Source organism: Podarcis melisellensis (genome assembly GCF_964234715.1).
Source record: "Podarcis melisellensis genome assembly, chromosome: 1".
NCBI classification, from domain to species: domain Eukaryota; kingdom Metazoa; phylum Chordata; class Lepidosauria; order Squamata; family Lacertidae; genus Podarcis; species Podarcis melisellensis.
In genome coordinates, this window is record NC_138528.1 from 21,871,070 (window position 1) to 21,897,508 (window position 26,439).

The 26,439-nt window shown below is 42.8% G+C and overlaps 1 protein-coding gene across 2 annotated transcripts; it reads right to left on the reverse strand.

Moving 5' to 3' along the window:
* Positions 1–507: 507 nt before the first annotated feature.
* GOLGA5 (golgin A5) lies at positions 508–25,810 on the reverse strand. 2 transcript variants are annotated; one of them, XM_081911229.1, is made up of 13 exons: positions 25,608–25,810; positions 21,269–21,880; positions 18,795–19,013; positions 17,566–17,785; positions 15,174–15,297; positions 14,280–14,483; positions 13,368–13,538; positions 11,805–11,933; positions 8,670–8,768; positions 7,745–7,970; positions 5,417–5,522; positions 4,058–4,121; positions 508–1,169 (listed from the first exon to the last, which is right to left on the reverse strand). In XM_081911229.1, exons 2-13 carry the CDS (start codon positions 21,831–21,833, stop codon positions 1,089–1,091), a joined length of 2,208 nt encoding a protein of 735 aa, XP_081767355.1. In that variant the 5' UTR covers positions 21,834–21,880; positions 25,608–25,810; the 3' UTR covers positions 508–1,088. The 2 variants fall into 2 exon arrangements, with proteins under 2 accessions (XP_081767355.1, XP_081767354.1); XM_081911228.1 differs by having other exon boundaries at positions 25,577–25,810.
* Positions 25,811–26,439: the final 629 nt, after the last annotated feature.

A 26,439-nucleotide genomic window follows, 5' to 3' on the forward strand; every position in this document is an offset into this window, starting at 1 on the left:
TCTATTTCCCTTCACCTTAATCACTGTTGTGTTTCTCAGCTGCACAAGCAAAAGGAAGAAAAGCCTCTTAATAGGAAAGCATGTCAAAAGACCACAGGAAATTTGCACTGGCAGATCAATAGACCACAGATATAGGAGGAGATACAAATTGCATGAAATCAACAGTGGTCAAAAATAGCTCAAGCTTGGTGGTTGCTTTTATTGCCAGCTGCCAACCCCTTTAATGATCAATCCTCAACACATTTTTTGAATGTGTTTGAATTTATAAATAAATATTTTCTTTCTATTAAATGAGCATGATGCTAAGATCGATACCATGAAAATTTGAAGACAGGAAAGATTTAATAAGGCAACTGATGGGCAATGGCAAAGATGCAAAAAACAAAAGGCACTCAAATCTAACAGTTGCATATGTACACGACTATACATGACTATCAAAATATGGTTCAAAAATATCAGTTTTCTGCATTACTATGGATGACACTCCATACTTTTGAAGGACCAAAGTTAAAGCAATGCACAATATATTCTTTATTTCTCTTTAAAGCTATTTACAGATAAGGTAAATTCTGAGAAGCAGATGTCAGGTCTGTGAGAGAGCTTATTAAAGAAAAGCTAAATGTATATTTACAAAGTTAAAAGGTGCAATAATGAATGGAAGTTCATTTTAGCTTCTAATTACCGTTAGTTTCCCTGATTAGAGCCCATTTCCTGCAGGATCAAAAATACAGTGTGCCCCATATCCATGTATACGTTTCAAAAAATGGTGTTGCTCTACACAGGCTTCATAAGTGTGTGCAACACTAAGGGAGTGACGAAAGACAGAACAGAGGCTAGAATTCTTTGAATAGCCTTCTCCCCCAGGGATATGGCTTTTGTCTCACGGAAGTGAAAGATACTTAAATTAGATCACCTGCCAAATAATTTAAGTTTGCGAAAGTAGCAAGGAAACAAATGCAGCTGCTGTCCTGTTTTCCAATGCCAAAACCCCTCTCTCCCTTGCAAACAGTCAGCTGCTGGGGGGTTTCTTCTTGGCCAATGAAGGTTACATAAACCATCTAAGTATGTTTCTGTTCCGGAATCAGGTTTTATTTCCCACTTGGATGATCATGATGCATTTCTGGGGTGTAGGTGAGCAAAACAATCATGACCCAGAGGTGAAGCAGCGCCTGGCAAGAGAGAAACAGGAGTTAGTGCACAACACAATGAACTGTGAGAATCCCAAACACCCTGGGCAGTATTCAACTACCGCATCCCGTCACCATATGGATTTCAGCTTGGAGAATTGGACTCTCTGGGCACCCCCCATGCACACACCATTTCCAAATCTGCTCCAGATGTTTTGGGGGGACCCCTAGAAAAGATTTAGGGAGTGAGCAGGGAGACGAGAGGAGAGGAATGTTCTGGTGGAACGAGAGACTTTGCACTATGCTGGATCCCACTCCTGAGGCAAAGCCCTGCACCGTTAGGGGAACTTCATCCAATTCCACTCAGGGAACAGCAATGGGACATGTGCTCCCCATAAAACCTCACACATGCAGATGGGGAACTTGCATTGGCTGGGGCGGGGGGGGGGGGAATGCCATAAGCAGAGAGACCCATTTGCATTTGTATATCACATGGGTAGGCAAACTAAGGCCCAGGGGCCGGATCCAGCCCAATCACCTTGTAAATCCAGCCCGTGGACGGTCTGGGAATCAGCATGTTTTTACATGAGTAGAATGTGTCCTTTTATTTAAAATGCATCTCTGGGATATTTGTGGGGCAAAGGAATTCGTTCTTTTTTTTTTTCCTTCCAAAATATAGTCCGGCCCCCCACAATGTCTGAGGGACAGTGGACCAGCCTCCTGCTGACCCCTGGTATATCAGCTCTTCTGCGGTGCAGTTCACCTATGCATACGTCATTCCATGCTATCCTTTCATCTGCTTTTTGAAGGAAAAATAGAATGGCCCCATAGATGCATATGTACTGGAGGTCAGCTAGGCTGAGAGAGAGAGACCACTTCAAAGTAAACCCAGTCAGCTTACTGGCCAATGGAGGATTTGAACTCAGTTCTTCTCAGTGCTCTATCTGTTGCATCACATTGACTCTCTACCTACCCAGATGCCAAAACGGTTAAAGCAAAAGCTTTTGGTGCAACAGAAAATAAATGAATTCTGACTTTCCCCCTTTTTCACCGAACCGAGAAGGCACACTCTTGCATTAGTCACGACAAGGGCGCTGAGCGATGGCAAAGTAAAGTGCAGTTTCAGACACGTTATGAAAAGCCTTTCAAATACCACAGTGACCTTGTGAGAGTCTCCCGTGGGCAGCGACAATGGCTGCTGAAGAGATTATAGATTACATTGTGGGAAGGCCAAACCCCCGCTGATACACTGCAGATGCTAACTGAACTTGGATATCAATCTAAAGATTTTACTGTTAAGTGGGAGTGGACTTTTGGGTCTGAATAATTTTAAAAGATGGAGGGGGGAATTAACATGGCCCATTTGATTTAATATTTGGAACTGGCATGGGGGGAACGACATGTAGGTGTTCGGCTGAAGTGTTTTTCTGCCCCCTGCAGTACGTCACTATTGTGAAGCCAGAAAAATGAAAATCTCAGACACTCAGTAATATGCTCTCGAGAAAGTCATTTTTTCGACAAGTGGAGAGACCAAAAGAAGACAGATGAAATTCAAAAAGGGATTGCTTATATAACAAGGCAAGATACCACGACAAAGCACAGGCTGAAGTTCCCTCTAGTGGAAAAGGACAGGAGTTTTACATGCGCTGGAAATTTATTCACCCCTGTAGAGGCAAAACAGACGCATTCTTTTGGGACAATCATGGCATACAAAAAAAAAATCAATCTTATCTGCCGCGATGATTGAGTAGGAAAACAATGATAGAACATCTGGTTTGCATGCATTCCCAGCACCTCCAGGTAGGGTGGGAATGTCCCTTGGCTGAAATTCTGCAGGGTCCCTATGCTAGTCAGTGGAGACAATGCTGAGCTAAATGGGCCAAGTAGGGACGTGGGTGGTGCTGTGGTCTAAATGACTGAGCCTCTTGGGCTTGCCAATCAGAAGGTCGGCGGTTCGAATCCTCATGATGGGGCTCCCGTTGCTCTGTCCCAGCTCCTGCCAACCTAGCTGTTTGAAAGCACACCAGTGCAAGTAAATAAATAGGTACCGCTGCGGTGGGAAGGTAAACAGCATTTCTGTCCATTCTGGTTTCCACCTATAGGATGGTACTGTATGCTTTAGCTGCAAGGAAGCTGTGAGATAAATAGAAAGGATCCTGGCAGCAACAGCAACAGAATCACTATTTATTTATTTATTTATTTTAGTTTAAATTAGGATAAAAAGTGTAATTTTTATTATTAAAATCTTATTAAAAAAAGTTTGTTGTAGGTCTAAACAGTGATAGGGTACACAAAGAGAGGCACAACTATGGCAAGACAGCTCCAGGGTTGTGACCATAACATGTTCATTGTTCTGAGCTTCCTGGAACAAGCAGGCACCAGCCTGCAGCCTGCTTGCTGTGATGGGCTTAGGGTGAGGGTACGGAACAAGATGTTCAGTTTCCTCTCTTAAGGCAGTTCCAGGCCTTCAACCCAAGTGATCTTCCCATGAAAGCTTGTCTTCAGGACTGCCGTGTGCCTGTTTCAACCTTTGACAGTTCCTAGCTTCTTGCGCAGCCACAGGGCTTCCACGTTGGAAATGCTGCTCTACCAAAAGCAAGTGTTAAGTCAAAGAAAGCAACTACTAATGCCAGAAATGGCACATTGCTACTTCAAGGGAGCAAACTATTGTTACTAGGAGTTAAGAGCCAACGGTAAAACTGCACTGAAGCACAAGACCTTTTTTAAAAAGGCAACAGCCAGCATCTATTGTGCTGCATGATTCCAAGATGCAGCTTGCATAACCTACTTACAGAGCATGCTCAACTGCCAACGTTAATTATATCCCATTTTTCTTGTACATGCCACTCAATGCCTGTCAGATGAAGATTATTTATTATGTAAGAAGGAATAAAACTGCTGTGCTTTCAAAGTAGGCTAAACAGACTCACCATATAAATGATTACAAATACCCTTGCGATGGGATACCGTCGTAGAAAGATTCCAAGTCGAATGCTGCAACCAAATGCAATATCAACATTAGGGAATAATATATTATTAGCTTGCAGCCATGAACTACTATTTAAATCATTTCTGGAGCAGTGGTTATTTTTTTTAAACAACAACAACAACCTGGTAAGACACGGGGTGACAACATGGAGCCTGTGGGCACTCACTCCTGACATGTTCCTGGCAGGTTCCCATCCCCTGCTGAAATTAGGCTTGAAAGAAGCATTCTGCCACAGTCAAGAGAATAGGTTGCAGTATCCAGAGGTGAGGCTGGGGGGGGAGGGGCTGTATTCCAGTAGTGGGTAGGGTAAGGCCCACACAAAATAACACACAATGGACATACATTTAAATCTTGGTAACTAAACTCAAGTGTCACTTTCAATTTTCTCCTTTAGAAACTTTGTAAAAAAATTAAAAGGCCACACTCTCCAGCAGTTTATCTTTCCTGATTGCACAACAGGCAAAAATAACTCCAGAATCCTACCAAAAGAAGCTGAAAGCATCAATTCACAGCAGAACGGCAAGTCCTTAGAGCTCATCAAAGCTTCAAACTTCTAAATACAACTGCATCCTGGAAATTTCTTGCATGCAATAGCAAAATGCATGGACGCATTTTGCGTGTTTACAAAGAACGAAGGTCTACCTCTCTGCTGAGACATCTCCCCTTCTTCTTTGACCTTCTTGTAACAGAAATTCTTAACAGAAGAAAGATCTGTAATGGCACACTTTGCAAAACATCTAACCCTTTCCATCCTAAAAGCGCCCTGTTAAATAGTTGAAGGGCAGGAGAGAACTTCCTGGACAAAATTTGGCTGTGGTTCATATCCACCTTGTGGGCTGGAGTTCCTCATCCCAGCTCTAAGCCATCAAATAAGACATAACAGAACAAAGATTTCCACACAGATGGGGATAGATTCTGAAATCCCTATAAGAAGGTGGTTGATCTATAGGCCCTATCTTGTTTCTTTACAGAGACAACTTTCGTTTGCTTACATATGTAACTTTTCAAGATTAACACAGAATACCTTTTGAGGTTTCAAAGAGTATGGAGAAATGGGACAATGAGAATGATTCCTGCCCCACCAGAGCAGTGACGGAAGAAGAATGCAAATCAGTGGGCTTGTATGAGAGAACAAGGAGGGCTTTTTACTTCTAAAACGACCATGTACCAGATTCAGGACCTTCGTTCACCTCGCCGGTTTTTCATATTATGTTTATATTACTAGCTGATACTGTAAGTAGACAGGTGGGTTGGGGAGGGGAGGGAAAGGCAGAAAACCGCAATGGCTTCAATTCCTCACCTGAACTGATCTATACTGCTGGCAGCCTTGCGGACTCTGCCATACATTCCTGCTGCATTAACATCAAGATCACTAAAAAGGACAGGAACATTTCGCATTCGTGCACCTAGATTAAAAACAATTTTAAAAAATTAGTAGCAGAAAAAAGAATCCATCAACCAGTCGGTAATACTGAAAGTCCACATATGGCTTGACATTACTGTGACAAAAAATGAAAAGGGCTATAGTCCTACTCAAGAGCAGACCTACTGACATTAACCAAAATGACTAAGTTAGGTCCCCTCATTTCAATGATTCTACTCTTAAGTAGAACCTATTAGGATACCACCCAAACACAACACTTGAAGGACCCAGCTTAGATGCCACTTGACTTCAACAGAAAGCTCATATTTTGAAAGTCACACCGAGTGCTCTGCAATGGAATAAAAATCCCAGGATATGTGTACACACAATTGGGATAGCAGAAGGAGCACATCTTAAGCTCATGTACACAGATAAATGAGATTCATTTTGGGGGAAATGCTATGACTTAAATGTAGTAAGAAGGAGAAGAAAGTATACAACACAGGCCCAACTCTTCTGCAGGGGCGCTGAAACAAAAAAGCTGGACTGTAAACTGACTAAGGAGTTTTAGCTATCTTGATTGCAGCCAAATGACAAATTAAGGCTGCCATCATAAAGATGCAGTTATTCAGAAGTAAGCCTCAATGGAAACAGTGTATCTTATTTCAGAGTAAACTGGTTTACAACTGTGCTACACTGCATTTTGAAAGTACTTCAAATATAGTGCCGAGCAGAGCCAACTTGCTCAAGTCATCCGTAGCCTTTTACTAAACCAGTTGTTGTTTTTAACTCTGGCACCAGACACCTTGTTTGTTTCTGAGTCTTGGACTGTGGTACCCTAGTCCAGATGATAGGATTAAATCTGTTGAGTTGGCAGTGGGCTACTACTGCCTTAGAAGGGTGCTGGAATACTCTGAAAATTCTCCTACAGCTCTGTCTAGATGAAAGACTTCCCTTGCTATAACTTTTGATAAGATGGAATGTCCTGTTGAGTTTACTGATTGCATTAAGAACATTAGAATGTAATTGTAATTGAAATCCACATTATTATATGTCATTGATGAAGTCATTGATGAAGTCACTGATTAATTACACTCAATTGACTGGCTCACACTTCCAGTCCCACACAACGTTTTATAATTTCTAGTAGGTTCAAAGTGGAGGGGGTGCGCCTAAAGATAGCCCCCAACCATGCATAATTATTTTGAAGATTTTTTTTTTTTAAGACAAGAAAATCAAATCAAAATAAACCTTGATTTTAAAGTGAAAAGCAATTTTAAGAGAAGCAAGCTAATGACTGCATTGGGTAGTTTTACTATCATTAAGCACCTGGCCACAACTAAATAGGAGCGGGGGGAAAGAATATTTATCATTTCTGAAAAGACTGAGCAAAAATATACAAGATAGAATAATGAAAATAAATAATCAAAGTTAAAAAGAAGGACTTCCTTCCAAGCTTAAACATTTCGAAAACAGGCAAGGTTTTATTTTGAATACGTTGCAGAAAAGTTTGGGTATATTGGCAACAAAATTGCTTGAAAAGGAATTAAAACACCCCCATGTGTCTTCCTGTAGCCCACTGATGTCTACAAAAGGGCAGGTTAAACTTTCAACATGTAAACTGGTTGTAATCAAATGTTTAACTATAGTTCAATGAAAAGCCCTACGCAGTCATTGACTTGCTTCTCTTAAAACTGCTGTACATGACCAACTCATACTCAGAGTAGATCCACTGCAACATTTGGTGTGGGTCCCACTGGATTCTAACTGGAGGGGGGAAAGCAACACAACCTGTTTAGCTTCCAGGTATTTTCCCATTCTATCCATGTACAGTGGTGCCTCGCTAGACGAAAAGAATTCGTTCCGCGATTCTCTTCGTCTAGCGGTTTTTTCGTCTTGCGAAGCAAGCCCATTGACAGCTTAGCAGATTAGCGCTACAGCTGTCAAGCGGCTTCCAGCGATCAGCTGTTAAGCGGCTTATCAGCGGAACAGCTGATAAGCGGCTTAGCGGCTTAAGAAAAGGGCGGGAAAAGCGGGAAAAAACCCGCGGGGGGAATGCAAGATTTTTTTCGTCTTGCGAAGCAACCCCATAGGGAAATTCGTTTTATGAAGCACCTCCAAAACGGAAAACCCTTTCGTCTAGCGGGTTTTCGTCTTGCGAGGCTTTCGTCTTGCGGGGCACCACTGTACTAACATGAATTTATTTACAATGCACACATCCTTAGTGAACATGGTTGTTACTTGTCAACATGCCTCCATTTTTACCTTCGCCGCTGTCAATTCCCACCATATTAATGGAGGGGCCATTTGTTGAAGGACCTTGGGCAGCCTTCAGCTGCTGCTCCAATCGCTCCAGCTGGTAGACTAACGAGTTCTTTTCTGTGCTCAGATTCTCCAACATGGTCTGTTTCTGAATTAGTGTCTCCGTCAACTGATGAAGCCGATTCTCCAACTCCGATTGACTGCTGCTACCTAGTGTTTTGTTTGTCAGCTAGGTAGAGGAAAAGGGATAGAGGAGATGAAAACATCTTGACTATCACATACGAGTGGCGTGAATTAAATCAATTTCCCTGTTTGGCTCTCCCTGAACACAAGCAAAGATACAGTACAATATCACTCACTGCACAACTTGAAGTCCCAAGCAATGTCAGGTACAAGAATGCCAGTACAGTGCTACCTCAGGTTATATACGCTTCAGGTTACAGACGCTTCACGTTACAGACTCCTCTAACCCAGAAATAGTACCTCGGGTTAAGAACTTTGCTTCAGGATGAGAACAGAAATCGTGTTCCGGCGGCGCAGCAGCAGCAGGAGGCCCCATTAGCTAAAGTGGTGCTTCAGGTTAAGGACAGTTTCAGGTTAAGAACGGACCTCCGGGACTAATTAAGTACTTAACCCGAGATACCACTGTATTTAATATAATTGATTTTTTTAAAAAAACCCAATACCAACCCAACATCTGGAGCAGTCCCACTGTGGTGCCAGGCCACTGTGATGCCAGCAACCCTCACATCCAAAGCATTTATGTGCTTTCACAGGAAGCTTTTGGTTTCTTCCAGTATCTACCAGCAGTACGTTGGCTAATGATTCTGTTGTGCTACATTTACATCACACCTTTCTTCCAAGGAGGTCAAGGGGCTTCCATGTTTCTCCCCTTCTTATGAAAAGAATTAAAGTCTACTCAAGTTACCTGGTTTCTCAGCTTCTGAATTTCCTCTTCTCTGTCTGATATCCGACTTTGCAGAGTATTCTTTGTCCGGTACAGTTCTTCTTCAGTGTAACGTAGCTCCTGGAAAAGAAATGTATCCAGCAATGATGGTTAAAATGGGATGGTTAAGTAAACTCTGCTTCCTTATGCCACTACCAGGTCCCTTTGTTTTTTACCAATGGATTGTTGTTTCCACATCTACAGCTGAAAGGGTACGTCAAGAGTTGAGAAAAGCATGTTAAGGCTATCCAAGGCTGAATAAAATTATGGGTAATGGAATGCAGTGCCAGCCATATAGATGAATGGCTGATCACACAAGAATGGTACGGGGGGGGGGGGGGACAGCTCCAGCACGTTTTGTTTCTTTAGTGGTGAAAAGTTGACGTTTCACATCTAGATGTTCCCCTGCCTCATTTCTTGGCATTCCTTGCACACTGGCTTCATCTGCTGTGAGTTCTGCATGGTGACAGAGACACCTACAGACTCCCAAGCCTGTTAGCAACATCTTCTGGGTATGAATATGGAAATAAATGAGCGGAACTTGATCAGGGGCCCTTTTCAGAATATGCCTCTTCTTGGAAACGACAACTCGGGGCACTGTGAAATAGCACGAGTATCACACAGGATGAAGACCTTGAATGAAATGGGCCTGGGAGATCCATAATGATGCGTTTTAAGGATGGGGATTGTGGAGAAGCGTTTTGGCATTGTTGGCCCTTAAGAGTATGGACGGAAGCCCCCTCCACCAAACTGGCAGGGGCCACCCCAGGCTACCCAGTACATCAAATGTGGGGCTGCCTCTTGGAATATTAATACTGCCCCAAAAATATTCTGTCTGGTTCCAAAAGTGCACTATAGCACTCTGTCAGGTAGAGAGTGGGAGTTTAGTGGCTACCTGCACTTTGGGAGTGTGTGTGTATGGGAGTTTTGCCTGTTTAGGAGAGGGATTCTGAACACCTCGTTTTCCTTCTGTGAAATAAGAATTTGGTGGTGCTCACAACAGTTTTAGATTTCCAAAGTGTTCCCTTTGTCCCAAAAAGGCAAATGACCCTTGCCAGTCTATTTGAAAGGCCCGTCACTTCATAAGGACTGGATGGCTGAGCAACCAGCTCAGCAGAGAGGACATCTATTATGGAAACAGGCCTGAGTGAACTGGCATTCCCCCTTGCATGCAATTAACATGGCTGGGGTGGGACTGATGGGAGCTATAGTTCCAACAATATCTGAAGGGCCACAGGTTCCCCATGCCTGCTTACGAGGAAATTTGCACTACATATTCCAGACTTACTCTGCAGGCTAGAAAGGCATTACTTAAGCAACAAGTGCCTCTCTGGTCACATGCAGTAAGTGGATCAAGGGCTGCATACCCTTGTGTTCAGCACTGCGATTATTATTTCATTTATGAACAGATGCATATATACATACAATTAAAAGTCACTACTTATATAAAAAGCTAATTCAAATTTGTTTGCACATACAAATGAAAGAAAAGCCATTAAAATGCATTAAACATCATTTTCAAATTCAATACAGACCGAGAAAGATCTCTATTCTGAAGCAGGAAAATCTTCAACAGATGCCAAAAAGACAAGAGCGATGGGACCTACCTGACATGTACAGTAAGTGCTCTTTAATGACTATAAAGCAGGACTGCACTGTTGTCAGATTTCATCCTTATTTTCAAACTATTTAACCCAAGTATTGCTTGGAAATAACAAGCAAGAAGGCTGAAGCGAATTACACCCAACACTCATGTGCTAAAACAAGCCCATTCAAATGGATGAGCCAGGGTACATTTAAGAGTTTCCACCTCAGAGCCAAAGCACAGGCTAAAAACGGACTGTCCATCAAACTGCAACAGGGCACACCATATGGCTTCATAATACTATAATAATAAACATTATGCAGCCGCCTTCCAAGAGCAAACGTAGATCTTTTGCCTTTTCATTAGTTCAGCCTGCCACTCTCTAGTTAATATGGAATTTCTGGAAGGACAAGTAATCCTACAAGATTGAGAGTTCCAACCAGGTAAAGCAAATTAAACCTTTTTCACTCCCTGTGACTTTGTCTTCATCTCACAATATGCATGATAAAAACTAAAAACAAATGAGAAAGATTCATGAGATACAGGGAAACCGATCTGTTTCCAAGTGAGCACTGACAGGACCTTTCGAATCAGGCTAGATTACAACTTTTTTTGAGGGCTCTTCATTGACCTCGTCAAGGGTTCATAACATCAAAATTATGTGCAAAAGCACACCATGATTTCCATTAATGTATGAACACCATAGCTGTGGTGGTAAGCACTCCATGTCCCTGTCGGCAGGACCATTGCAGTGTATCATTTAGTAACATTCACAACTGTATTTATCTACTGCGCTGGCTCTTTATAGCAGTTGGATATCTACCAAGATTAGGGCTTTTAAAGATCAAACCGAACACTTTGAGCCAGGAAGTGAACAGGCAACTAGTGCAAATGTGCAAAATATACACTTTCATATGTGCAAAACAAACAGAAGCTCCACACAGTCTTCAAAGGCAGCACATTGCAGTAATCCAAAGTGGAAATGACCTGGACATGAATGACTCTGGCCAGATTGTGGCTTCTCAAGGAAAGGGCACTCACAGCCAACAACCTCCCTGATCTTCCAGAAAGAAGACTGGATCCAGGAACACTCCCTGGTGGTTTAATTTGATTTTGAGGGGAGAATGCAACCCCATCCAAAATGGCCGAACACTCACTCCCAGATTCCAAGAACCTAACCCGAACCAACAGCACTTCTTCGTCTTGTCTAGATTTTGGTTTGGTAGCTGGGGTCTTTATGGGCACAGGGAGCTTAAAGACCACCTACATTTGAGAGGCTCAAATCCTTGCAATTCTGGAAGATTTTCAATTTAAAGTCTGTTTAATAAAAAAAAATTCTGTTTAATAAAAAGTTATAATCCTGTCCTGCTCCACAGACCTCATTCAATAGGCTCAATAAGCACCTGTTAATCACATCTTCCTCAATTCCCTCAGAAAGACATGCAGTTCACCAGCCAAAATAGTTTTTCGAAGTTCTGGGTGGCAGGAAATATTTAAGTACGGCAAAATGATAACCTCTCTCCAACACGTACCTGTTTTTGTCTCTCTAGTTCAGCTTCCACTTCTTGCCTGGATGCTTTGTGTGTTGCAATTTGATCCTGCAAATCTTGAATCTGTTCTCTTGTGGACTCGGCTTCGTTTATCTGTTGGGTTTCCATATCCTGCATTATAAGGAAATGTTACTTATGTATGCAATTTCATAAATGGCAACTCTTACAAACAGGAGCAAGTGGCCCTATCTTCATGGCACACTGAGCCAAGCATGCAGTCTCTAGAGTGATGTGCTGGTGGTGCTTCATTAGAATCCTGAAAAGGCCAACTTCTTGCCTAAGAGATTAAGCAGAAGCTAGATAGCCGCTAATCAGAGTGCTGCAATACTATAATGGATTTCCTTCACTGAAAGTGGGGTGGACCAGATGTCATTTGAAGTCTCTTCCAGCTCTACTGCTCCGTGTATTCTGAACTTCTATCTTTTAATCTATGGTGGCCAATGCTTCAAATCTCTCTGCCAGTAGCTGGAGGCGCCCAGTCCTATATCCTACGGAAAGGTGGCAGATGAACACACACACACTCACTCATTCTCTCACGCTCTCTTTCTCTATGCATCCTGCCCTGTCTCCCCGCAAGATCTCAAATGGAAGCACCTGTAGCCAATGGGTGCAGCCACCTTGAAGCCTTGGGCCAAATATAGGATTGGTTTAATTTAATGAGCAAAAAGATAGCACTGGGGCAGTGCAGATGAATTTTATTTCTCACATTTGTGTAATTAACACTTTCCTTCCTTTGTATGCTTATCCTTTTATCCTCACATAACCACCTTGCGAGTTAAGTTAGACTGAGGGGGCTTGGCTCATGGGTCACTTTGCAAGCTTTAAGGCCGAGAGAAGATTTGAATTGGACACATCCTGCTTCAAAAGCAACACCCTAGCCATTCTCATTGTTGTTGTTAAATTAAATTTATATCCTGCCTTTCCTCTCAATGGAGCCCCACGGCAGCTCTCTTTCTCTTCCCCAAGCCCTATTCAGTAAATAAAATAAATTAAACTTCCAGCATCTTTAGGCCAATGTTGGAAAAGAGGCCTGCCCAAATCCCTGGAGAGTCACTGGCACTCAGTGTAGACAATACTAAACTAGACAGACTAACGGCCAAGATTTGGTGCAAGGCAGTTTCCTCTGCTCATGATTCTTGTGCCACATTAACCAACCTGAACCCTGCATTTCGGCCCCCTTGCAAAGCAGAACAGGTCTGTTCCTTGATGCCACCCGGGCTACCTACAGAGAAGTGCGCCTGGCACCAACACTACCAACTTTTAGGCAACAGGAAAATATGTTAAGACCTTCCCCAGGCATTTGGTTCTTAACGGGGATCAAATTGTATGACAACATGCTAGCCTGTAGTGATGTTCCATTTTTTAGTAGGTGAGTTGGGTTTTGTCCTTTACTGCAGGATGAGCACTTCTGGTATATGCCATCATTTTATTCCTTTCAGTGTTTGTTTTAAACTCTTTTTAAAAAAATGTAAATTCGTTTGAGATATTTTATGTCGTAAGCAAGAGGGCAAGAAGAAGAAGCAGCAGCTACGGATGTTACAATACCTGCAATTCTGTCCTCAGTTGCTGTATCTGCCCCCGCAGTTTTTGTAATTCCTCCCTTTGCATATCGTTCTCGTGCCTCAGTTCCTCCAACTCCATGATGCTTGTGGTTTGGCTATCCAGGCCTTCAATGCCAGACCCTTCTTTCAGGCTGTTTATCAACTTCTCTTTTGACTGAGATTTAAAACGTAATTTTACTTGTTTATATTAGCTGCTTAATTTTTATTTTTATTTTACAAAAATGAACATTACATCCATGCATTAAACAACCTAACATATAGAAGTAATGTTAATGAAATTGCAAAGTAATCACCAGAGTCTATGTTTGATTGCACACACTTTAAAAAATAATACCTTACATTTATTACCCCAGAAGGGCTCACTTTGAATCTGGCAACAGCAGGACTTGAAGGTGACGGCAGCTCCCTGTGGTTCATCCTCAGCAGCTGTTACTTGGAGGGATACTAACTCTGTAACTAGTTATGTGTTCCTGCCAACCAACCCCATAGCTGGGAAACAACTACTTTCAATGAAAGGGGTGGTGCCATGCTGGTTTTATTGTAATTATTGGTATGGTTTAAATAGATTTTCTATATGTATATTGTTCAATTTTTGTCAATGTTTATTCATTTTTAATTACTGCTTTTTCTAGGTTTTTAGCATCTCTTAAGGCTGCTAAATCTGTAAGATGCCTTGAATCCCGTCTGGGGAAAAGGTGGAATGAGTAAGTATGTCAGTAAATAATAATAATACCTGAAGGTTCTCATTAGCAGTCCCAGCTATCAGTAAAACATGACTGCATACGTATCTTTGTGGATAAGGTCTGGGTTACTTTGTATGAACATTTTAATTTTTATTTTTAAAGAGATAAAAAGGAGGGGAGGTATGAATTTTGATCCAATAAATTTGCTTCACCTGGAGAATGCGTGTAGCCTTTTGTTTGTAGTCTACCAGTTCTTGCCTAGCAGACTCCAGGCCGCTCTTGGCCATTTTGACTTGCTGCTGAAATTCATCTGCCCTCCGCTTCTCCTCTGCAGATTTCCTCTCTGCTGCAATAACTGCTTCAGCCAAATTCTGACGCTCAGCTTCCAACTTACCAAGACGAGCCACATACTCGTTCTGCAAAGGAAAGGTTAATGTTTATCACAACTTCAAAACAATAAAAAGAGACGTAGAGAAAAAATGTGAAAATTGGAAGGGACATTGTTGGTGGAAGTGATTCTACCCCTTTCCCCCACAGCTCTCCCCTGCGGACTGAAAACTGGCTCTGGAGGGTGTGAGAAAGAAAGAAAGAAAGAAAGAAAGAAAGAAAGAAAGAAAGAAAGAAAGAAAGAAAGAAAGAAAGAAAGAAAGAAAGGTGATCCTGCTCCATAGCAACTAATTATAACTATAATGTACATATGCAAAGGCTGTAGCTCAGTGACAGCACACAGAAAGGTCCCAGGTACAATCCCTGGAGTTGCAAGGCATTATTCATTATTGTTTCTTATTAAGTCTATATAACTCTTAGCAACAAAATAGGCTCCCGAGCAGTTTACAAATAATAAAAACCTATTACAGAAACCATTCATAATTAAGAGATAAAATCTATATACAAGTTGGGCTGAGATGGACTCCTGTCTGAAAGCCATCTGCTGCCGGTCAGTGTCAACGATACTGAGCTAGGTGGACAAATGGGCAGACTCTGCATGAGGGGCGCTTAGGGAGGAGAAGCAGCGTCAAGATTTGAAGGCACTTTACTGCACTCTGTCAACTGCAGTTCCTCAGTCACTGAAGTGAAGCACCAGATTCCAAGTTTGCTGTTCTAACCTGCATTTGTTTGTAGCCTTCCTGCTCCCGTCTGAGCGCAGACTCTGCATCATGCAATCTCTCTTGAAGAGTCTGGAGAGCTTGATTGTGCAGGCTGTTCCCTTCGCTGTTATCCTGTATTATTCTGGAGAGGAAGACAGCAAAGGTTTAGTGAAACAAGATGTGAAGTATATCAAGACACAATCCATAGTAATGTCATATTTTCCATAGTACTGTAATATTCTACTTTGGGAGTGGGGGACCTTTTTGTGTGTGTTGTGGACCAGATCCTTATCTGTCCCCGATCCAGCAGGCCAACTTTGACAGGTGGGTGTGACAACTCACCTGCCAATGGCGTCGTGTCATTATGGTGCCAGACAATGGACTGGTGGGTTATCCTACCCACCCATGGGAGGCCCTTGCGCAAGCACTTAGGAACCACTGTGGAAGGGGCTTGCCCACCCCATGCTTGCCAATGCTGAGCACATGGCGGGCAAAGCTGCTTCTGAAGGGATGAGCTGCGCAACCATGTTCCCCACAGGGAAGCCTGTTGCACAGCAGGTCTAGTAGGCTTAGAGTCAACAGACATCAGCTGATGGGCAGTGACATGAGCCATGCTGCATTATCCTATTTTTCACAATGATCCAGCCGCATCTCTGCCTGCCCCACATCTGACATCACATCTAACAGCAGGTGGATGCAGTTTAGGGGGAAAGTCTCACTGAACAAATCGGGACCTGAGCTGGGCCAAACTTGGCCTGCAGGCCAGTGGTTCCTTCCTCTCGTTCTATTATTTCCTCCACAGTATTCTTCTAGTTTAGTGCCTAGTTTTCACAAAAAAGAAGTCTCAATTAAAAACAGAAGAAGACCCCGAGCCAAATGTTATATTGCATACTTTCCCGCTCTGTGTTTTTTCAAAGTTTATAAAGGGAAAATTAATCTCAAGACAAACAAACTACAGTGGTACCTCAGGTTACATACGCTTCAGGTTACAGACTCCGCTAACCCAGAAATAGTGCTTCAGGTTAAGAACTTTGCTTCAGGGTGAGAAAAGAAATCGTGCTCTGGCGGTGTGGCAGCAGCAGGAGGCCCCATTAGCTAAAGTGGTGCTTCAGGTTAAGAACAGTTTCACGTTAAGTACGGACCTCTGGAACGAATTAAGTACTTAACCTGAGGTACCACTGTACCAACTACATTTTCAAGTTTGTTTGCCTGTTCAAAGGAAAATTGACAAGGACATTGACTGCATTTGGGTTCTTTGCTTCCTTTCATTTTTCCAGAGAAGAAAAACTCAACTTTACCAGACTCCTGCAGGATCAGATTAAAAATCTCTGGTCTCCCTTGAGAATCAACCAGATGCACCTGGGAAGCCCACACGCAAGACAACAGCTCTCTCCTGCTGTTGTTCCCTGGCAAGAAGTACTCCACCATCACTAGTAACGACTGAGAGCCTTAACCTCTACGAATTTGTCTGAATTCAGCCCAGTTTCCACAAACCGAATGGAGGAGGAAGAGCCACCTTAAAACGGAACACTTCCCAATGCAGAGAATGCAAACAGATTTTCCATCTGTTCTGCTTTCTAAGTTATAGTCACTGGTACTACATAATGAACTGGGCCTTAATACCTCAGGGAGCTTAAGAAGCAGCTTGCAACACTAAATGATGATGCTGTTATTAAGAAAAACAAGAGGTGCAATGAGCTCACATCACCCCCTTAGAAACCCTGAAGAAGCCTGGATTGATGCATTTCAGCCACTGGGCTTTCAGGAGAGGAGCCGCCCATTCTCCAGCTCCAGAGAGGAGCTGCACATTCCAGTGAAAATTAGGCCCTATTTAAATGAGCCACTGTTGTGGGGTGGCTCCCACATCACAAGGGACATGAGTAAGATCTCGACAGAGAGTGCTTGGGCAGATTCCATGGTTCGAAACCACACCTGCAGATGTCACAGATTAGGTTTCAAAATCATGCAAGCTGGCCAAACCACATGGAAGCAACTGTAGTAGTTGTGGCAGCAGCTTCGACGGCACTAAATGTATCAACTGAATCAGGCCCTCAGCACAGCATATGATGAGCATTCTCCTTTATGAACAGAAGAAGTACCGCTGGAGCAATCCGACTGATGCCTTTGATGATAAAGCCAATGATCAGGTTATTGAGAGATACAAAAATCATGTTATAAGCAAAAGAGATACATTAAGAGACAGCAAACCTAAAGACCTTGATTTCTCTAATTCCAGGTTTCTCAAACATGGGTCTCCAGCTGTTTTTGGACTACAATTCCCATCATCCCTGACTACTGGTCCTGCAGGCTAGGAGGAATGATGGGAGTTGTAGTCCAACAGCTGGAGACCCAAGTTTGGGAAACCCTGCTCTAGTTAAAAAATAATAAGGCAAGAGGAATATATTAGTACCGTGATTTTTCACTCTGCACTGTTTCCAATGCTTTAGTACGTGAATTGAGAAGCTGATCGGCTTCCTGTAACCTCACTTTCAGGACAGCTAGCTGGGAATCCTTGGCGGCAACAGCTTCTGTCAGATCATCCACTTGAGCTTGAAGTTCCCGAACGAGCCTGTCATTGTTTGAATGGTCAACATTCCACTTTTCAACTCTTGCTCGGGCACTGTTTAATTCTGCAAAAGTTTAAGTCAGCAGACATCAATGTGATTGACAAGGTTGTTTGTATCGTTAGTTTGTGTAGCATGATTTTGCCAGTGATTAGAAATTAGAATACTAAATATGAAAGTAAATAAGCAGTGTTTGACCACATTGTCCCAATTCAGATATACTGGGCAGTTTCAAATCAACATGCCCCTTCAGCAGAAGGATTTCCACTTGTGCAATGGAACTCCCCCACTCCTCCTCCTTCATCTGTTCTGAACCTTCTCTAGACCCCCAGAGCAGATCTGGGGAGGGTGTGGAGAAAGGAGAGGGGAAGCTGCATTGCACCAGTGGAAATCCCTGCACTATCAGGACACGTTTCTTGGATACCACCGACTTGTACCAACAAAAAAGGGGAGGATGCTTTTGTCAGCTCCCTTTTAGAAGAGCATCCTTTGGAGCTTCTTCTAAAATCTGCTATGGAAGCCTGGGGAACCCTTAGAAACAGTGCAGTGGGTGGTGCTGGGGTGCCAACTGCCCTGCTTCCTTCACCACAATCCTTCCACTGGATCAAAAGCCATCCATGGACAGAAGTAGCCCTTCTGTTTGTGGAGGGAGAAGCCTGGACGAAACCCAGTGTTACCAATTTCTTAAGTACAGTTAGGAAATGGGGCCCATAACTATCTGAAATAAATGTTATTAAGCAAAACAACAGAAATGTGTAAAAAAAAAAAAAAGACTTAAGGACTGAAGACACTTGTAAAAATACAAAACAAGGTTCTCACTAGTGTGGCGAATCCAGCAAAGACATTCAGGAGGGAGAATATGTCAGTATAATATGTCCCTGCTATTTCCTCCCATTGGAACTCTGGATCCAACCCCATATCAATAATAATACTTGGAATTTTTAAAGCATGTTTCAAGTATTCAGAGGGCTTTACATAAATTATCTTACCACCATTCCCAATCATTTGCTGTATTACCCTCAACTATTTCCAAAGGTGTTAATAGCGTGAAATGTTAAAGCTATAAATCCTCTACCTGTTTGCGTTTCTTTGGCTCGCTGAATTAATGATGCCATTTCTTGATTTAAAGATTGCACTTCATTCCGCAGAAGTTGATTCTCAAGGCGAAGATTGGACAACTCGTGCGATTTCCCATCATTAGGTGCGAGGCTGGGGTTAGCTCCTGCAGTTGGCAATGGGTCTTTTTTAACATCCACATCAGTCTCCAGTCCAGAACTGGAACTATCCAGAGTATCTGTACAGAAAGCCACATTTAAAGCAAGCACATCTCTTTGCAGACCTACTTTCTACGATGAACAGAACAGCGTAATCCTATGCCTGTCTGCTCAGAAACAAGCCCCACAGAGGCTCCTATGTACTGACTCCCAGGTAGTCTAATGAAATACAATTATCTGCCATAGCAGTCAGACACACCAGCTATTAATTCTTTTAAAATGTCTACATTACTGCCACACATACAAAAATACCAACTTACTCCATAGCCCTGTTTGGGTGTTCCAAGTCCCACAAAATTCCAATCACCTGAGGAGAGTGGAGCTGTTTTCGGTGGCCCTGTCCTAACAATTGTGCCCTGTTGGTGGAGTGTGCAAGACTCAGTGGGCCAAAAGTTGCATAGGACTGGTGTAGGTTGATGATCACTATGTTCCTCAAAATTGACCATTTTCATCACCCCACCAGCCTGACCGACTGTTCAGTATGGCTTCGTGGGAGCACACTGGCATCTTTTTAAAATCCAAAATGATGTTCCCCGCCATGCAGGAGACATATGTGAAATAGGATGCCCCATCTATTTTCTTCTAACATGCTAACCAAAACAAAGCCCAAAACCTAACCTTATTTTCAATGGCAGAGTAAACAGATACTAGACAAAAGCCAGGATGTGGTATCCTGATTCCTGGATTCAGCAGGAGGAAATGCAACATGGGAGAGAAAATGAAAGCCAAATGAAAGTGCAAAACTGCATGCAGAATATTTGTGCACACTTATGCATGGTGAAGGTTGGGCCTACCAGGAGGAAAGGGGAGGGGGTGATCTCAGAATTAAAATGAGAAACAGGCCCACAGGGTGCAAATTCCCAGTAAGATCTCCAGTGTAATGAAATGAATGGGAACCACACAAAGGAACAGCTCCTGTTCACTACAATAAAGCTTGCAGAGGAAAACTCAGTGGGTTCTGCCACTAGTGTTAACTAGCAGGCTTTTCTTCCCTAGGCGCCCAAACATCTTGGGCCAAACCTAATGGACAGCGGATGCTACTTTTAAGTACAAGTTTCAAGTGCCAGCTTGCATTTCATAATTTTCAGCTAACTAATACACAGAAAATATAAACTATTTATTACTATCATATTAATTTATACTCTGCCCTTCCTCTTAAAGATGCAAAGACCTTTAAAATTAAGAGCTGCTATTGTGTTAACTAGAAAAACTCCACATAGATTTGATCATTGTTGAAAGATTCACTGATGCCACTGGCCAAATATTTAAAGTCTTGGCAAAAAACCAAACATCAGGGGATGGCAGGGAATTTCAGAAAGAAACAGTGCTTGCAGCACACATGTACCAAGGATGCAATGCTAAGAACATAAGAAGAGTCAAACATGTACTGTTTTAGACAACACTGGGCAGCTGCTTGGTAGCTTGTGAGGGGTCAGACGATCAGAGGATAAAGCACCGGTGCTGTTCTGGTTGTCAGCACATTTCCAGGTCCAATTTAAAAGCTCTGAATAGCTTGGGACTACATTCTTTGAAGGATCACCTGCCACCTTCAAGAAGGGTTGATGGGTTGCAGATAATAAAGCATTTGCTTTGTATGCAGAAGAGGCCTGGTTCAATCCATGGCACCTCCAGGTAGGGGTGAGAATGTCCCCCTTCCTAAAACAAAGGAGAGCAGCTGCCAGTCAGTGTGGACATTACTAAACCAGATGGACCAATGGTCTGACTCAGTGTAAGGCAGATGTACCTATATGATCTTACCAAGGCCTTAAGGTAAATTGTGGAGACCCCTCACATGGGTCAATGGTAAGATCTAACAGGCTAGAAGACACAAGAGACAGGGCCTTTTCAGTGGTGTCCCCATCACAGTAAAACTTTTTCCTCTGGGATGTTTGTCTGGCTTCCTCACTTATTGTTTTTAAAAGGGTTTGACTGTTGAAAACCCCTTTTTATTGAATAATGATCCTGGTTTATATTTCCAATCCAGAGTTTTAACTGCTGCTACTGTTTTATTGATGGCTTGTAGAAAAGTTATTTTAAGTTGCAGTTTTGATGAGCTGAACTGTATCTTTTTAATTAGTTTTACTAATTTTATTGTGAAACCACCTTGAGGGGGTTCCCCCCCCCAAGTGGCAAGCAGAAAAATCCTAAAATAAAGTCCTTTAATAACACAGAAATCAGAATTTGCACCATGTAATCATCATAATAAAGGCCAGAATCCTCTCACCACTACCACACTTTAACATATTCCTTAACCTCTGTAGTTATGTTTAACTACCATTGCCTTGACTCCGAACGGAAGCGTCTTCACCGGTTTTGACACTCTGCGAACTTGCCGACACGGAGCTGATGCTTGAAGTCCGAGAGTGATTTTGAGAAGCAGCTGCTCTGCTCTTCTCTCGCTTAAGGTCCATTTTCCCATTTGGTTCCTTTTCAGAGCTATTGAGAAAGTCAAACAGGAGTTCGTCGTTGGGTTCGGACTTTTTCCTCCTCACAAACTGGGAAGAGGGTCTGGGCATGGATGCTGTCTCTGTGGAAGGGGAAGATTCCATGGATATCCTGGATGATGTTTTAACATTGGCGGTTCCTGCCAGGATTGTTGCCTTTTGATGTTTAATATTATCTGCTGCCGAGGAAACAAAGCCAGACTTAGATGATGCTGGATACTGCTGATCCCGGGTCTGTTGGTGCACTTTGGGGAACTCGCCGACATCATCCAAGGTGCTATTGCTGTAATTTGCATTGCCAGAACTCTCTTTCTTGCTCAAAGCAGATGCAGCCCCTTGATCCACCTTGTTGAGAAGGTCCTCTGCCTTTCCAGCCAAGTCAGCAAACCAAGACATAATGAAAGTTAAAAAAATATATGGAATTTGAAGATCCAATATCCGCCCTGGTGGGAGAAAAAGAGAGTCAAACAATGGGATTTTTAGATCACACATAGGTTGTTATTATTTTTAACTAAAGCATTCAGCTGGTATTTCCTTCAGGTTGCCACGCAAAGTCAATTTTGTAGAGCTTGGTGGAGGAAGTTGTTCCATCACCACATAAACTGGAGCTGGAACCCAACAAATCACCAAGTTAACATTTCTCTTATTCTTTAAAATTATATCCTCAATGAAAGTGTCAGGCAGAAGGGCAATGCCATCTAACATGGTACATTTATGGACAGCATCTCCATTTCACTCAGCAGTACTTTTAGAGGCAACCCTACAGGACATAGGCTGTGGGAGAAAATCCATGGGTTTCAACACAGATCTAACTCAATCACACAGAAAGTAAGAATGTCCCATTCAGTGAGCAAAAGGGATGAGTGGGGGAGAAGTATAGCTTAGTTGGTAGAGCATGAGGCTCTTATTAATTTCAGGGTTGTGGGTTCAAGTTCCACATTGGGCAAAAAAAAATCCTGCATTGCAGGGGTTGGGCTAGAACAAGGGTCTGCAACCTTTAAGACAAAAAGAGCCACTTGGACCCGTTTCCAAAGAAAAAAAACTGGGAGCCGCAAAACTCGTCATTATAAAAATAACTTTTTTGTCACTTTTTTATTATTTCTTTGTTTGACCCCTCAGAATTACTCCTCCTCATAGAAATAAACGTTAAATTAACAAGTTACCTTTTTTGTGGGTGTGTTCTTCAATCCCCTTCAAAACAGTGACCAGCGTACATGCCCCTTACAATGTAGCGGGTGGACGGGCAGGAAGGTGACGTCGGGACAGTGCGTGACTAACGCACGCACCGCCCCCATGCGATGTCACAGCCAGTACAGCGCCCGCCACAGTGGGGAGTGTCGGGGCGCACAATGCGCCTCCTCCCCTTGCTAGTATCCGCCCCGGAGCCGCGGCAAAGGTGTAAAAGAGCCACATGCGGCTCCGGAGCTGCGGGTTGCAGACCCCTGGACTAGAAGATTCACATGGCCCCTTCCAACTCTACAATTTTGTGACCTTGACTGTTCTGGTGGAGTTGGACAATGGGGACATAAGTATGAGTTGAAAAAAGATACATCTTGGCTCAACCATGCATTCCTTTTGCTCCACAAATCACTACTTTCTATGAGATTATGAGAGATCTGGATGTAAACAAGTGTATTGGATGCAATGACATAACATTTGGTGCTTGCAGGTATATATATGGATTTTGAGAATTATTAAAAGCAGACAAATGGCAGACAGATTTACACAACAAGACAAAATTCACTGTGAAGCTATTCTGTACAAGTCTTGCTGAAATCAATGGAAGCTGTGCTAGAGACAAATTTGGACCTATCAGTCTTTTATTTACAATAAATCCTAGTAGAATTCTATATTTCATCAGTTCAAATGCCAAAGTTTTCTCCAAGGAAGGAGTACTGGTTTAAGCATTTATATATGACAAGTTCATCTACCCCACTGCTGGAAAATGTGACCAGAAATACGAATAAAGATCAGTCAAAAATATTAATAAGTTTGTTTGGTTGAGCTACCACACATCATCTAGGATCCATCCACACAATAATTTATACTTTATATGAGCAATTCTGGCCTCAATAAAAATGTTACATTTCTCTAGGAAACACTTTTAAAGAACCTAAAACTTTCTAAGTGTTATACAGCTATTAAAACATAAGAGATCCCCTGTCGGCAGGTTCACATTCCAATAAATATGATACAAAAGGGAAAAGGATGGAGAACAAAGAGGGAAGCAAGCAAAGTTTAGAAAGTCACAGAAGAGTGGTTTAATAATAATAATAATAATAATAATAATAGTTTGTGGGGAAGTACTGCTGCTCCTCTACCCAATGGATGGGGCCAGGTTAGTCTCCCCCTTGCTATGACGTTCATCCAAGGAGGCAAATGTGTGAAAACAATCACAGAAACAGGCAAGCAACACCAAATCCTTGGATCATGGCAGCAGATTTTTAAACCTCTACCATCATGAAAACAGCTGCCAGCCAGTGATTGCTCCACTCATGTTTTACATAAATGTATTCCAGGCCTGGGGATGGTTGCTACTGCAAATCTGGAGGAAAAAACAACACATTTTGTGGAAATAAAGAAAAACCACAGCCAAGTTATCTTTAAATATATAGCACTCTACAACCAGTTTTTTTGTTGTTGTTTTGTTTTTAGAAAGCCACAACCTTGGCAAACCCTTGCCTGCTATGTAGAATGAATTGTGTGGGTGTTTCTTCTAGTGCACAGGAGGAACATGCTTCAAAAATAAAAACAACATGTGGGTGGGGCCAGGGGTTGGCATAAATACTGAGATGTGCATTGTTATTTGCTCAAACTCCAGTCAGTCAATAATACTCCTTTTCTCCTACTCTATTTGTTTGCCTTTTAAATTTTAATCTTGCTCATCGAATCTTGCTCTGCCAAAGGCTCCATCTTTTCCCAGAGATATTACCTCAGACTTAATTTCTGCCCCATGCCCTCACTGCAGCCAGTAAATTCCACAATGCTCCCAACCCTCTTCTTCCTACCTCCAATTTCTTTCTATATTTGACCCACACATTCCTCTCTCTGCAAACCACCTCACCTCCTTAACAAAGAACAGTTCTACAATGGCAGTAATTCCACCACAGTAGGGTTGCCACCTTTTAAAAAAATTTGAGTGGCCAGGCTCCTGTGCTTTTTCCAGCTGAACAACAATAATCTCTTTTTTTGGAAGGCAGAACCTCTGCTGCAGTTCTCTACGGGCGGAGTTCGCCTGCTAAATCTTAACTTAGTTCACAATTAGCAGGTTACTTACCTTCACACTGATTTGAAGCCACTATGTGTCCTTTCTAAAAGAGGCTCCTAAACAACTCTTGAGTTGGGGCAACTGACTAAAATGTTTTAAACGGTTCTAATTTTGGTTCCTGTTTTGTCTTTGTCGGGTTGATGTTGGTTAAATGTTTAGTTGGGGTTGGCGGTTATTTTAATTTGGGTATAACTGTAAACTGTTTAATATTTTTATTATTGTTATTGTTGTTATCATTGGTTTCTATTGATTTACTGGTTGGTTTGTTGATCGTCTAAGTGGTTTTTAAAAAAATGTTTGATGCTTTGTTGTGTTTTTATTTATGTTGTAAGCTGCCCAGAGTGGCTGGAGAAACCCAGCAAGATGAGCGGGATATAAATTTAATAATAATAATTATTATTATTACGGTATTTTACACTGGCTCTCCTCTCTCTCCTGCCAATAATAATAATAATAATTGGCAGGAGAGAGAGAAGAGCCAGTGCAAAATAGTGGTTAAAGCCTTCAGAGGGAAAAGCGGGCTTTAAACAAATGAATAATAATAACATAATAATGGGGTTTGAAGAGGATTCAAATCCCCACTCGACCATTAGGCCCACGGGTTGATTTCCAGCCTCTCAGCCTAACCTACCTCGCCGGGCCGTTGTGGGGATGAAATGGGAGAGCGGGGAGAAGCGTGTGAGCGACCTTGGGCGAAAATGAAGACTATAAACAACAAATAAAATCGCAATCGCGCGGTACTAGCCGCTCCCCAAGACACAGCGAAATTACACCACAGTAGATAACATAAATGCAATTATTATTGCCATTATTGTTAATATTATTTTATATTAGGGGTCCAAACCCCGCTCCCAGGTAGGCCTCTGCTTACCCTCGCGGTCTCACTTCATGCCGGCTCCTACCCCAGGTCTCCGAAGCCAAGGAGCCCACGCTGGGCCTACGACGCCGAGGAAAGGAGCGAGGCGGAACAAAAGCTGACAGCGGCAGCAGCTACTGCCCAGGCCGCAGTCTAGCCACGGCTCCCCGGATCCATCTTCCGGGAGACGTGGCCACTAACCAGCGGGCACCAGGACCCAGCGGCGTCAGCCCCACGTCGGCGATCCCTTCGCAAGGCGGCTGACCCCGTGCGGAAGTGACGCGAGCACGCACGTCCGCCGTGGCCGTGGCCGCGCCCCCGTTACGTAGAAAGGCGGCGTTCGAAGTGTCTAGAGATAGGGCCACGGATAGAGTAGCCCGTGGAGTTGAAACGTAGCCGAAGTTTCTTTGCTTTCTCCCTCTTTGCCTTGCGAGTGCCTTGAGGAGAGGGAAATCCGCCCGGTTCTTTAAATGGGGGAGTGATCCTGATAGCTGAAGGGGTTTCCCACTCCTACTTCCAATGATTTGAGCTTCTGCCTTTTCTCCAGATGCTCAAGACTGCCCAGATCAGGGTTTCCCCAAACTTGGGTCTCCAGCTGTTTTTGGACTAGAGTTCCCATCATCCCTGACCCCTGGGATGATCTCTACTACTCAGAAGTAACTGAAGGGAAAGCCTTTATTGGGCACCAGGTGTTTGCGCATGTGAAATTCTAGAAGCTAGCTACAAAGGTGTTCTTCTCTGCTTCTTATGTGGATGGTGATCAGATGATGATGCCATCATGTTTTAATTGGATTGAGGCTGAGATCACACATTGTTATCTTAGAAAACTAATCTCTACAGAGGACATTGATATTAAATGTATTTTTGTTTCTTGCAAT